We start from the raw sequence: 12,388 nt of genomic DNA, 5'->3' as shown, positions 1-12,388 counted from the left end.
TACTCAATTTTGCTGTGAACCTAAAACTGCTTAAGGTAAAGTCTATTAAAAAAATTAATACTAGATTTAGTTATTGGAAAACTTCCTAAATATGCTTGGAACATGAGTATGTGAATATACTTATTGAACTAGAAATCGAATGAACTCTAAATAGCAATCACATATTTCCAATGCAATTTAATGTCCAAATTGAGATATGCTATACATGTAATATATACTCTACATTTCAGGTTTAGTACAAAAGAATATAAAATATCTCATTAATAGTATTATGTATCGATTACATGTTTAAATAATATTTTGGCTATATTGGTTAAATATCAAAATTTCACCTGTTTTTTAAATGTTGCTACTAGAAAATTTTAAATTGGCTTGCAGTGTATTTACATTGGATAGTGTTGCACAGGATATTCACATGGCTTGTTCTCACCACCTTTTAGAAAGGCCCTCCTTGATCATCCTATCTAAAATAGCACTCCTCCATAGCTATTCCATTATTCTAATTTTTCTTATACTTATCACTATGAGTATAGAAAATAATTCTCTCTCCCTCTGGCATATAAGTTCCATGAAAGCAGGGACTTTGTCACTGTCATAGCCACAGTATTCAGAACAGTTCTCTACACATATTAGGTACTCAACTTTGCAACAGAAAGGATGATCATTGTTCTTTCATGATGGAGCTTATGTGTTAAGGGATGGGGTGGATAGCATCTTGAGGACTCAATATTTGAAAAATGAATTCCAAATCCACATTTCTGGGTCTCTCGACATTTTAACCCTCTATTTCCAAATACTTATAGAATGAGTATGTTTGCATATCTTCAAGTTCATTGTACTGCCATCTCTATCTGCTATTAAACTTATCCAATAAAATTTTCATTTGGTATTGTACTTTGCAGTTCTAGAATTCCCATTAGGTTTTTAAATAATTTTCATTTCTGTGCTGAGATTTTCTGTTCACTCCTTTAAAACATAATTTCATTTAATCTTTGAACTTGTTTTTAACACCTGCATTAACGAATAACAAATCTAAAAAATAATGACGGCCATGTGAAATTTTTAAAACTGGATCACATTTTTCTGTCTTCATACATCTAGTAATTTTTTATTGAATACTGGACATTGTGTATACATTGTAGATATTCTGGATTCTGTTATCTTCTGAAAAGTGATAATTCTTGTTTTAGCAGGTACTTTCAGTTACTGAGTGGTCACCTTATACTGGAATAGGCTTGGTTTTATGTTTTGTTAGTTCATGTCTATGGAAAACCTTAGAAATTTCATAAGTTCCAACTTGGCAGGACTCAAATCTCCATACTCTATCTGTCTTCCCTGACAATCTTGTCAGAGCATGTTAGTACAGGTCTTGAGTAATTCTTACTCTAGGGCATGGTCTACTCCTAAGGTATAACCTTTCTAGTGTTTCAGCTGCATGCCACAGTTGTTAAGGAAATCTCCATCTTAGCGGGCCCAGAAATCCAATGTCCCTCAGCACTGCCTTTATGCCAGCACTTGACCTTTGTTATCTCTATTCCATTCTCAATTGTGTAGCAACTGCTATCTAGTAAGCATCTGGTGGTCTTGCTGTGATTATATAGACCTGGACTTGTAGTAACTCCTGGGCTACCTCCGAATAGCTCTCTTCTCTGCTGTCCAACCCCATAGGTTCCAATGGCTTCAGCTGCCCCCCACTATGATCTCTGTCTTCTCAGTTCAGCACTCCAGCCTCTTTACACCAGGGGAAGCTGGGTGATTGTGGGGCTTAATGGCTTAACTTTTACTTCTCTCAGAAATTTATGCTGCCTGAAAACAGTTGCTTAATATATCTCATCTAGTTTTAAAGCTGCTACTAATCCAGGAGGGCTAGTCAAGTTAATGATAGCCAGAAGCAGAAGCATCCCTTCCTTTAGATTTTTTGAAGTAGAACTAAGAGAAGCAGCCCCTCTCACGTGCCAAAACTAAGAAAATATGACCTGTTGGAAGTCTCAGTTAGAGCTTTGAGTGGGAGAACTGGTCTGAAAGAATGAAGATAACAAGTACAGAGAAGCAACAACGGGAGTTGGTTAAACAAAGTTGACAGCATTTAGTCCTTGCTTCTATTGTCAAGTCGAGGAAACTTCTACCCTTTGTGCAGTTTGCTTACATGGACCATTAAATGTCCCATTTTTTCCCCTGATATAATTGGTTGAATTTCCACTTGGAACCTTTAGTGAGGAGAATCTTTTAAAAGGAACTGGATTTAACTCAATTAGAACCAAATATTTATGATGGCTCATGTGTGATGTTAAGACTTTGGAAATGTACCAATGTTACAGTGTTTGATTGTCTTATTGGAGCCACTGGGTCAGATATGTGAGGGAACAGAAGTTTCCAAGATCAGTCATTATGGGAAGTGACTATCTCCCTCATAATTTTTTTTTAAACAGATTTTCTGCCTTCATATTTTAGCAAATTTTGTTGTTACAGCATTATACAAATGAGAAGTCAAAAAGGCACACGATCTTCAAATTTTTTAAAATAAAGGGACATAATTTAGAAATAAATTTGAAGTCTGAACATTTACTTTGGAATCATCCTTCTATGTACATTTTATATTCTGCATTCTCTCTTTATGGGTCAGTAGCAAGCCACCTGAACTCACAAGATTCTCCTTATCTTATGCTTTCCAAACCTCTTCAGCCTCATTTCTATCCTTGCTCACGCTATTCTAGCTTCACAACTATAATGTCTCAGTTAAGTAAAAACCTGACTACTTGGAACCTTAGAGACCTTGGAACTTTGTTTCATTTTTAACAGCTCTATGACTATTTAAAATTATCTTGTGCATGTGTTTACTTATATATTCTCTGACTGCTCCCAGTTGAATGTAAGCTCTATGAGAAAAGAAACCTGGTTTACCTTATCCACTGCAGTGTTTTCACTACCTAGAACAATGCTAGGGACACAGAAAGCACTCAATATTTGTTGAATAAACTAGCACTACAGTAAACACTTCTAGTGTAAAAATTTCCACCATTCTAGTTTAGCTTAGCTTAAGATAAATTTTAAATTTACTCAAATTTTGGCATTAAAATGTAATTATTTGCATCACATGAGTGTCAGGTGTGACTATGTATCAGAATCAGCAAAATAATAAAACAAGTTTAATTTTTAATTTATTAGAACCCAGTAAGTGATGATTTTAAAAGCATTTTTCATCAAATTAACACTTAATTCAGGGCAAAAATACATTTAAAAAAACCTAAACCTTAAGGCAGAAGTAAAACATTATAAAACCAGCATGTCTAATACAGACTGTAGAATGTCAGAATTTTAAGATTCACATAGTATATTATAGCATTAAAATGTTAATACAGTTGGACATATTATCAATTGGTCCAAGATTTCTCAATTTATAAAATGCCTAGACTGCTAACAGAAGAAATTTTGCTGTGTGTGAATAATAGCTACCATAAAACCAAGTGACTGTTTTTATGACAAAGGAACTAAGGCAGGAAATTTCATAGTTTTCATTTATAAAGATTTAAAATAAAGTATTAAAATAAAGTATTACTAGGAGTATGTTTTTGATTCATCTTCCTGCCCTAACTCCCAGAAGATGTACATTAATTCCCTTTAACTCCATTTTTAAAAATCCTGTGAACTCTCGTACCTATTCATTATAAGCCTGACTCGTAGCAAAGGCATGAATTGCTAATTTTGATATGGTAGAAACAACAATTTTAGTAAATCACTATATCTTTTCCTGGTTGCTTAATATTTTCAAACTAAAGTCTGACAATTTCTGCACCTCCAATAAGTGAACAAACTTTTTAAAAAAATCTCTATAAATTTGAATTTTGACTAGAACCTGAGTACAGGGGGTGGGAAAAAGCATTTCATGTTTATGTACAATTATAGCAGCCCTTCTGAAACACAGCGATCTTAAATTTCTCCTTATGACCAAAACCTTTTATTTTGGTGAAGAGCACTAAGATTTAAAACAAGGATCAGTTAACTTATGAATCGACTTAAAAATGTCAAAAAAGACAGATTGATTTAAAATAATTTTGTAAGGCTAGCAAATATGAGGTTTATGGGTTCTTAACTAACATATTAAGTAGTTACGAGGATTCTTCATCTTTATTACAAATTTTTAAGCTATTTTAATTAAACGGCTGTGGACCTCACTGTACTTCTATTTATCTGTGCATTAATAAAAATCTGTTAAAACTCCTTATTTAGTAATTCTGAGAAAGCCTAGTTAAATAAAATCACTGTAACTACCAGAGAAGCTTTGAAATACTGATCACAGATTTATTTTGAAGATGATTTAGCCTCTTTCAGAATCTGGCATTTAAACCATGAATATCTTCACCAACTTGAACTCTGAAAATATAAAAATTTTAGCCAGTGCTGGTTATAGTTAGACAGTACTAGTATTATGTAAAAAAAAATAAAAATTGAAAATATATCGTCAATCATGCAATTCACGATTTCATGAACTAAATAAAGTATAACTCATAAATATTGTTATATCTTTGCAGATTATCTCAAATTTCATCAGGCTTCAGCTGAAAGCTTATCTGCCAAAACACATCAGCGTTCATGTAAAATAAAAGGAGTAAGGAGGTGATTTTGTGCACATGCTGCCCAGTGTTTGGCTTCCAGGTAACCTCTTCTATCTAACTATTCTACATATAATTCCTTGAAGAGCATGAGATAAAGGGGTAGGTAGAACAGAATACCTGTTGGGCTAACAAGAATATATTAGTATATAAAAAGTTTTTTAGCTGAATAACTGTTCACACTGTGGTTATGCTATGTGCAGCATCTAAACTGTACAACCATTTTTTTCTCTGTCCACTTGTGAAAAGAATTAGGCTCAATAAAATGTAAAATATACATTAGTTTAAATGCAAAGACTACAGTTTTGCTTATTTTGTTTTTGGCTCAACTGTAATATAATCAAAAAAGTCTCTGCTTTAATAATACAATATGAAAAAGTTCACATATGTACATGGGTACATTCCTTCATTAAAAGTTTTCCTTAAATCTATCTCAATGTATCTTTACAACTGATACAACTGATCTTTACAACAAAAGTCAAAAATGACAAAGTAGAAATGATTCCATTTTACAGCACTTTAGGTTTTTTGAAGTCTTCCTTTAGGGCTTAAAGGACATCATTTAAATGTTGCTTTCCATAGTCTGCAGGATCCATTTGGAGTTCTCGTTCTTCATCATCTGTAAGGGAAATAATTATATGTCAAGAATATTATTTTTAAAATCACTTGCTGAAATCCAATTGAATGATGTCTCTTTTTTCCTCAGCTTTATGGTAGTTTTCTTCTCTTTATTTTATACTTCCTGCAAACAGTGTTCTATTTATTAGAAAGAAAAGTCTGTAACTATCTGGAAAATTACTTAATTTTAACAATTTTTTGATGATGATGACGGATGGATGGATGGATGGATGGATGGATGGATGGGAGGGAAGGAAAGAAGGAAGGAAACTGGATAGATATAGTTAGTGAAATTTTAGGAACCCACAAACAATGATGAGTTGATGCTTTTAAATAAATATATTATTTCTATATAGATGAAGTCTAGTCCTTTTAATTAAAGTTTTGGTAGAAACCGTCCTATATTAAGTTTCATGCCTTTAAAAACCATAAATTTTTTTTCTATTTATAAAATTAATCTGTTGTCATATGTAAAAATTAGAAAATAAGTTACTCATAATCCCAACATTTAACATTTTAGTGAATTTCTTTGCTTCTCTGCAAAGAGTTTACCAATAACTTCCTAAATGGAGTATACAAACCAAAACTTAACTGTTTCTTTACCAAAAAGAAAAAAATTATTATATAATACTGTTAGACAGTAAGATCCTCAAAGTAACTTTGAGTAGCTATATTAAATGACTCCACATAGTGCTTTGGAGTTTGACTTAGTTGGTTATTGATAGGTTTTTCTGGGTCAGTCTTGGCTGTCACCTGTCATTTCACATCACTGTTAGTTTATCTGTGAATAGCAATTCTTCTCTTCTAATTATGCTATAAAGTACAGCTTTTGAAGTAAGACTAATCAGAGTATTAAAATGCTAGAATAATAATGAAAAGTATTTCAATCAGAGCCTAAGATGCTCTCATGAGTACATGGCTTTTAATGACATCTTTTGGCTCCTCTAGCCTTTAAAATTGACTTTTTTACTCTCTGGTTCACCATTACAATTACCCAATAGCTTAGTGTTCGACAGATTGAGGTGTTACTATTGTAATTGTCTGGAAATATAATTACACAATTTAATTAGATATATTAGAATCAAAATTCATATGTATATAAAGTATTCTGAAATCTATTAGTTTTGATTGGATAGCTTTTCCACTCTCAGCTTCTGTAGATCGAGAAAGATGCCACGTGGTATACATACTATGTATTAACTTACCATAATGATGTGTTCTTATTTCTTCCTTATATTTATTCATAAAAAATTCCAAACAACCAACTTTCTCTTTCCTTTCAATAACTTTCCTGTTAAACTTATAGAAATTCTCATTTAGAATTGCAGGAAACCATTCCGTATCATATTCTAACTCATATCTTTAATAGTGTAATCCACTAGATATGATAACCCCATATCTGTTACGTATAAAGGCTGAAATTATATCCATAATCACACTAGTATTTTAAAAATATACTAATCAATCTCTTATCAAATAACGCTTCATACTTTAAAAAGTTATCTTTGGTTTTAAAAAAGAAAATAATCACTGGCATCTAGTATCCATGTTATGGGACCTCACCTCATGGCTATAAACACATCTTTGAGAATTTTAGCAATTACATGAAGACTTAATCACCATGGAGCAGTGGGAAAAGCTACTACATAAAGGAGAAATTTAAAAGGAAAGTTAAAAAGAGAAAAATATTGTTACTTTCGGGATTTTTAAAATAATAATTATAAAGAGAAAAGATAAGAGCAAAGGTCTGGAAATGGAAAAACTAAATTCTAGTCCTGGCTCAGACATTTAACAAACATGATCTAGTTCCTAAACCTCTTTAGACTTCTAATTACCTCCTCAGTAGAACAGGAGTAACAACTGTTTTTTCTTGCCTCAAAATAAAATAGTATATCTGACGACAGTCTTTACTTCCAAGGTCCTCAATAAATATAAGTAGGAGTTTGTTGGTTTTACTTATGCTCTTTAGTAAAATTTTGATATGGTGCCTTTACATTGTTTTTCAGAATTTCATGACTTTTGGAATAGAGTTTTTCTTACACTGAGCTATCATTTCATTAAGTAGAGTCCATTTTCAGTGTAGCTATTCTGACAGGAATTCAAGTGTCTACTAACAACCTCTGCATTTATCTGTAAAGTATGATGAAATTACCTAACCAAATCTGATATAGAATTAACAGATAACCACTAAATATAATTATATAAACTAATGTTTTATTTTACTTTATAAAGTAGTAAAATCTGTAAAAAGCTCACAACATAAAATGACTATTAAGGGAAATATAAAGACATTTATAATTTATTAAATAATTCCTTAATTCCTTCTGGAGTCAAGAAAGAACCACCTCCATAAAGCAAGCTATACCAAGCAAGAACATCCTGGCTCAATAAGGCAGTGAGGCTCCACTGACACATACAAATTAATTTACAGGCTAAAGTGCAATTATCCTCTAAAGCAGAAAGCCCAGAGGAAAAATTCTAGATTTGCTTTTACTTCTTAAAATTATTATTTTATTCAACAAACACTTATATAGTGCTTACAGTGTGAAAGATTCTATTCTAAGTGCTGAACACTTAAATCACAGAATCCACATAAGTGTTGAGTTATTTAACTATATTTGTCCCTATTTTACAAATGAGGAAATTGAGGCCCAGAGGTTAGGGTGACACAAGATGATAGAGGTAGTAAGTGGTGGAGGGTAGGATTGAAATCCAGGCAGTCTTGGGTCCAGAATCTAGGCATTTAAGAACTATGTTAAGCTTCTTTCTATAGATATACTTAGTTATATGCATTTCATATCCTATTAAACAAACTCAGAACTTATATGGGATTAAAGATAAAAGTACAGAGAATTTGTTAAGTATCCATCTCCTTATTAAAATAATGAATTAAAAGATATATATCAGATGTGTATTGTTTCCAAAGTGGATTGTTAGAAAGTTAGAGGAAAAATTTTACACCAATATAAATAAAATATTTCTTTAAAGATGGTTCAGGAAATGAGGAATTAAAAACGGAAATAAACCAAGATTGTAAACATGGGAAAATTAGGCTTCGTTTAATTCTACAAAAAAACACTGTGCAGGTAGTGGTGACCCAAATGATTAATACGTACAAACAGGCATCAGAGATAAGGCTGGAATCCTTCAGCTTCCTATTGGCAGAGAAACTGCCCAAACCTTCATTTCATAATCCAGAGTTTCAGAGACGAAAGCCAGAGTGTCCTTAGCTAAAGCCAGAATCTCAGTCCTGTAGCTGGAATCTCTAATCCTAGGGACACATCTTGAGGAAAAACTCCTAATACTAAAGAGAGCAGAGAAGCACCCCTACTGCTAGAACCTTGACAGTGCTTTTGAAGTGCATGCTTCAGTTTTTGATATCTCTGGCTGCAGTCTCAATGGGGGCAGTAGTTTCCATTTTCTTTCCTACGTTTGGGGGAAGATGTGTTTTCCGGTTTGCTGAAATCCGACACACATTTTCCTATAATACTTGTGCTATACATATAGTGATTCCACTGTGAATCACTATATAGCACAAGAAATTTAGCACTAAGAACACTAGGTCTATACTCTCATATTACAGATGAAAAAATTGTGGCCCAGAGAGTTTAAGCAACTTGAAAAGCTGGTCTCCTGACTCTCAGGTTAATGTTTTTTTTTTTTCTTACCATCCTATTCTACTGCCTACATTGGCTACAAATACAGGGAACTTAACCATTATTTCTACATTGAAGCCATGAAAAAAATTCTTTTAAATTCCAAATATTCTAACTTAATAATAAACATTTGAAATCCAAATTGTTGATAAACTAGGGAACAGCCATAAATCCCTCTCCCCACTTTTGGACAGTTAATACTATATCTAAAATTTTTAAACATGAAACATTTCAAACATGTAAATATGTTTAAAATTATTTGGGTCTCCAGCATTCCTTGTTAGTCATTTTACCCAAACTTATTTCTCTTTATTTGCTGGAGTTGATGTTCTTGCATCTTTCTGTTACCTGTGATAAGAAAGTCCTCTTGGTAGCTGCCCTATTCTGTTAACACTTAGTGAACCCCTGAATGGGATAAAAATGTTAAATGGCAACCCTGAGTTCAAATAAGATTCACTTGCAAATAAACTCCCAAATTTACCAATCCCGTCCCTACTTCTTTGAGGATATAATTCCCTTATATTCCTTAGAATGAATGGATTTATTTTCTTGCAAAACAAAAGGTAGGGGTAGGGCAGCATGAGGGTACTGGAGATTCAAAGTGGAAAGTGGCAATGAGAACTGAGGGTGGGACAGGCAGAAAGAGAAGGCATTGAAGATAAATGTACTTGCTATGGACAAAAACCATAAAATGTTGTAATAAAAGTCATCAAATTTAAGATAGCCAAAATATAAGAAATTATTTTCAATTAAGGTTGAAATTAATTGTTCTAATGAAAGGCTAAAAATTACCCAGTAAGATGACTGAAGCCCTTCTGAAAAATAACAACAATAAAAAACTAGAGAATGTTTAAAGCATAAACCAAACAAGCTTGTAAGACCAGAAGTTAAAGGGTTATAAGAATAAAAGCTCATTGAGAAAAACATAAAATTATTGTTAACAACATTTACTGAGGGCCTCATGTATGCTAAGTTCTATGAGGTGTTGTGGGTGAATATAAAAAGGCAGAAAAGGATATAGACAAAATAGAAGGTAAAATAAATGAAAATTTCTGCCCTACTAAGAGCCTACATTCTAATTGGTGATATGATATCAATGTATGAAAAAGCCTTAAAGCAATGTTATAAACAACTGCAAACAAATGTAATCCAAACGAATCACAAGTGATAAAAAATGATAAAATTTATGATAAAAAGATGAAATTATAGAAAAGATGAGTATAATTTATTCAAAAGTACCAAGAGGTACTTGAGAAGTTCTCATTAACAAATCCTTATATAACTACTAGCATTTATTAATCTCTTCCTATTCCCAGTAACCATTCTTCCAAAACTAGAATGGGCAACCAGAACAATGCCTATGTGGAAGTTGGAGTCTCTAGTTTCCCTTTTATTAACTCTGTAATAAATTACAACAACTAGGTAAGAATTTTAAGTCAACTATATTTTCTTCTGAGTTTTATAAAAACAATTCTAGTCATGAACCTAAATAAAGTTTAATTACTTTAAAAAGAGTTAAGGAATAAATCAAGACAGATTACATTGAAAAATATTTCATGCACAATATTATAAAATCTAATGTATTACACATTAAGTTTAAATTTGACTTTTATAGAAAAAAGAAAAGCTCCACACATACGACTAAACAATGTAAGCAAGAAGAAAACAGGCCTAAAAACTTGCAATAAAGCAACAAACTCTGATACGCATGCATGGGAAGGGCTGCATGCACACAGGTAGATTCTGAACTTTCACTAAGTTAAAAGCTCAGAAATAATACAGTTAACAAGGAAAATATGTTGAATCTGTGTATTGAACATAAAACAGACTAATCTTCACAAACTGATTGTTAAATATAAATTTTAAGCCTCAAAAAATTTTGCGGAACCATACTTTCTATGCTGAATCAGTAGTGAAATAATCTTATAGTCAGAGGAGAGGAGACCATTCCCTTTGTGGTTTGCCTTATAACAAAAAGGTTGTGTGGTCAACATTTGTACCTAGATTAAATTAAATATAATGCTTTCAGATGAGAAACTGGAAAATAATTATTTTCTGAGAGTACGCCTTAGGTAAAGTCTAGAGTCATTTTAAGTAATTTAGTTCTAAAACTTCTGAAGATTCTGAATTTCACATGGTATCAGTAATATATTTAACTAAAAATGGAAATTAAAATTTACTTACAGATCTACAAATACCACTATCATAAAATGGTTTTCAAAATATAATTAAAAAACGGCACAGAACCTCTTTGTATTAAGACTACTGCTATAAATAAGTAGGGGAAATTCTACACAAATTCAACCAAAAAATTTAGAGGTGGGTTTCATGGTCATAGCATGGAGGCCAGGCCCACGCTCACCTTGGACGTCTTCCTCTCCACCATCACCATCTTCTTCCTCATTGTAAGCCAGTTCAGCCTGCTTGTCTGCCTCGTACTCACCTACGTTACCATCATCCCCATTATAATCCGCCAGTTTAGAGCCATGCTGCGGATCAACAGGGGATTCATTTTCATCAAAGAATCGGCCTGTGAAGTAGGTAGAGGATTAATTCAAGAGTAAAGAGAGAAGAAAAGAATGGACCTATACTGGAGGCAGATCAAGAAGTAGACAAATGAAACCTGGCAACTTTCAGGACACAGGTTATAAAAAAAAAAATACATTTTAAGAAAGTTATTCAAGACAAAAGGAAATAAGAATGAAGACTGAAAATAACTTTTATTTAAGAATTTCTCCTTTGTGTTAATTTTAGTCCTTGCTTCTTAAGGTTTGAATGTTTTCTTAAAGAAAAGGGCACATATTCAGAACTATTTTCCTAATATCCAATGACTTATCTAAGTATTTGTCTAATTTAACACTTTAGGAGAATAAATACTTTTATTACTTGATATATTACATGTTTGAAATTTATAGTCATTTATTGATATGTGAAATACCACTTCCCATGAATAATTCTGATAACCGTTTTTTAAAAAACAAGTACTAGGCAGGCTAGTTTCTCTTCGGATACTAAGACAAACTGACACACCTGAGGACTATCTTAACTTCCCTCAGTAACAGTGATTCGCTATAGCCATGAGTTGATTTCCAAGGAGGGGTAGCAGAGAGAGTAAATCATCAGAATAGCTAGTGGTATGTGTCTTGAAAAAACAACTCAAGTAATTCTGATTTATTCTTTCCCATTTCCTAAACCGGATATTTAAAAGTCAATGGTAGAGGAAGCTTAAGGAAGTAGACCTACATTAGATTGTTATATAACAATTAGAAATCAAAGAACGACAGACAAATAGACATTAAAAATTAAAATGTTAGGAAGACTAAGATCTGACTCACAAACATGAGTTAAACTCTACTTTCACATTAAATTTAAGTAGCATCAAAATAAATTTTATTCCAATCCCTAAAATCTGAGTAACCTTAATTACTGATGATGGAAGAACTTAAGACTTTTTAAAAATTATAAAAACTTTCTGTGATAGGTCTAAAATTTTTTGAATTATAA

General features: G+C 32.3%; 1 protein-coding gene across 2 annotated transcripts in view; it reads right to left on the bottom strand.

Annotated features, from left to right (window-relative positions):
• Positions 1–3,133: 3,133 nt before the first annotated feature.
• The window catches only part of GOLM2 (golgi membrane protein 2), an 86,899-nt gene continuing 77,644 nt past the window's right edge, over positions 3,134–12,388 (bottom strand). The window contains exons 9-10 of one of the 2 annotated variants that reach the window (XM_016145020.2): positions 11,247–11,414; positions 3,134–5,229 (exon numbers count right to left, since the gene is read on the bottom strand). In XM_016145020.2, coding sequence (XP_016000506.1) covers positions 5,159–5,229; positions 11,247–11,414 — 239 coding nt within the window. In that variant the 3' untranslated portion in view covers positions 3,134–5,158. The remainder of the gene's footprint in view (positions 5,230–11,246; positions 11,415–12,388) is intronic. The other variant, XM_036239114.1, reaches the window with a different exon arrangement.

Source organism: Rousettus aegyptiacus, unplaced genomic scaffold (genome assembly GCF_014176215.1).
Source record: "Rousettus aegyptiacus isolate mRouAeg1 unplaced genomic scaffold, mRouAeg1.p scaffold_m13_p_3, whole genome shotgun sequence".
In the NCBI taxonomy this organism is placed as follows: Eukaryota; Metazoa; Chordata; class Mammalia; order Chiroptera; family Pteropodidae; genus Rousettus; species Rousettus aegyptiacus.
The sequence above is the reverse complement of the archived record's forward strand: the minus strand, read 5'-3'. Positions and strand labels throughout refer to the sequence as shown.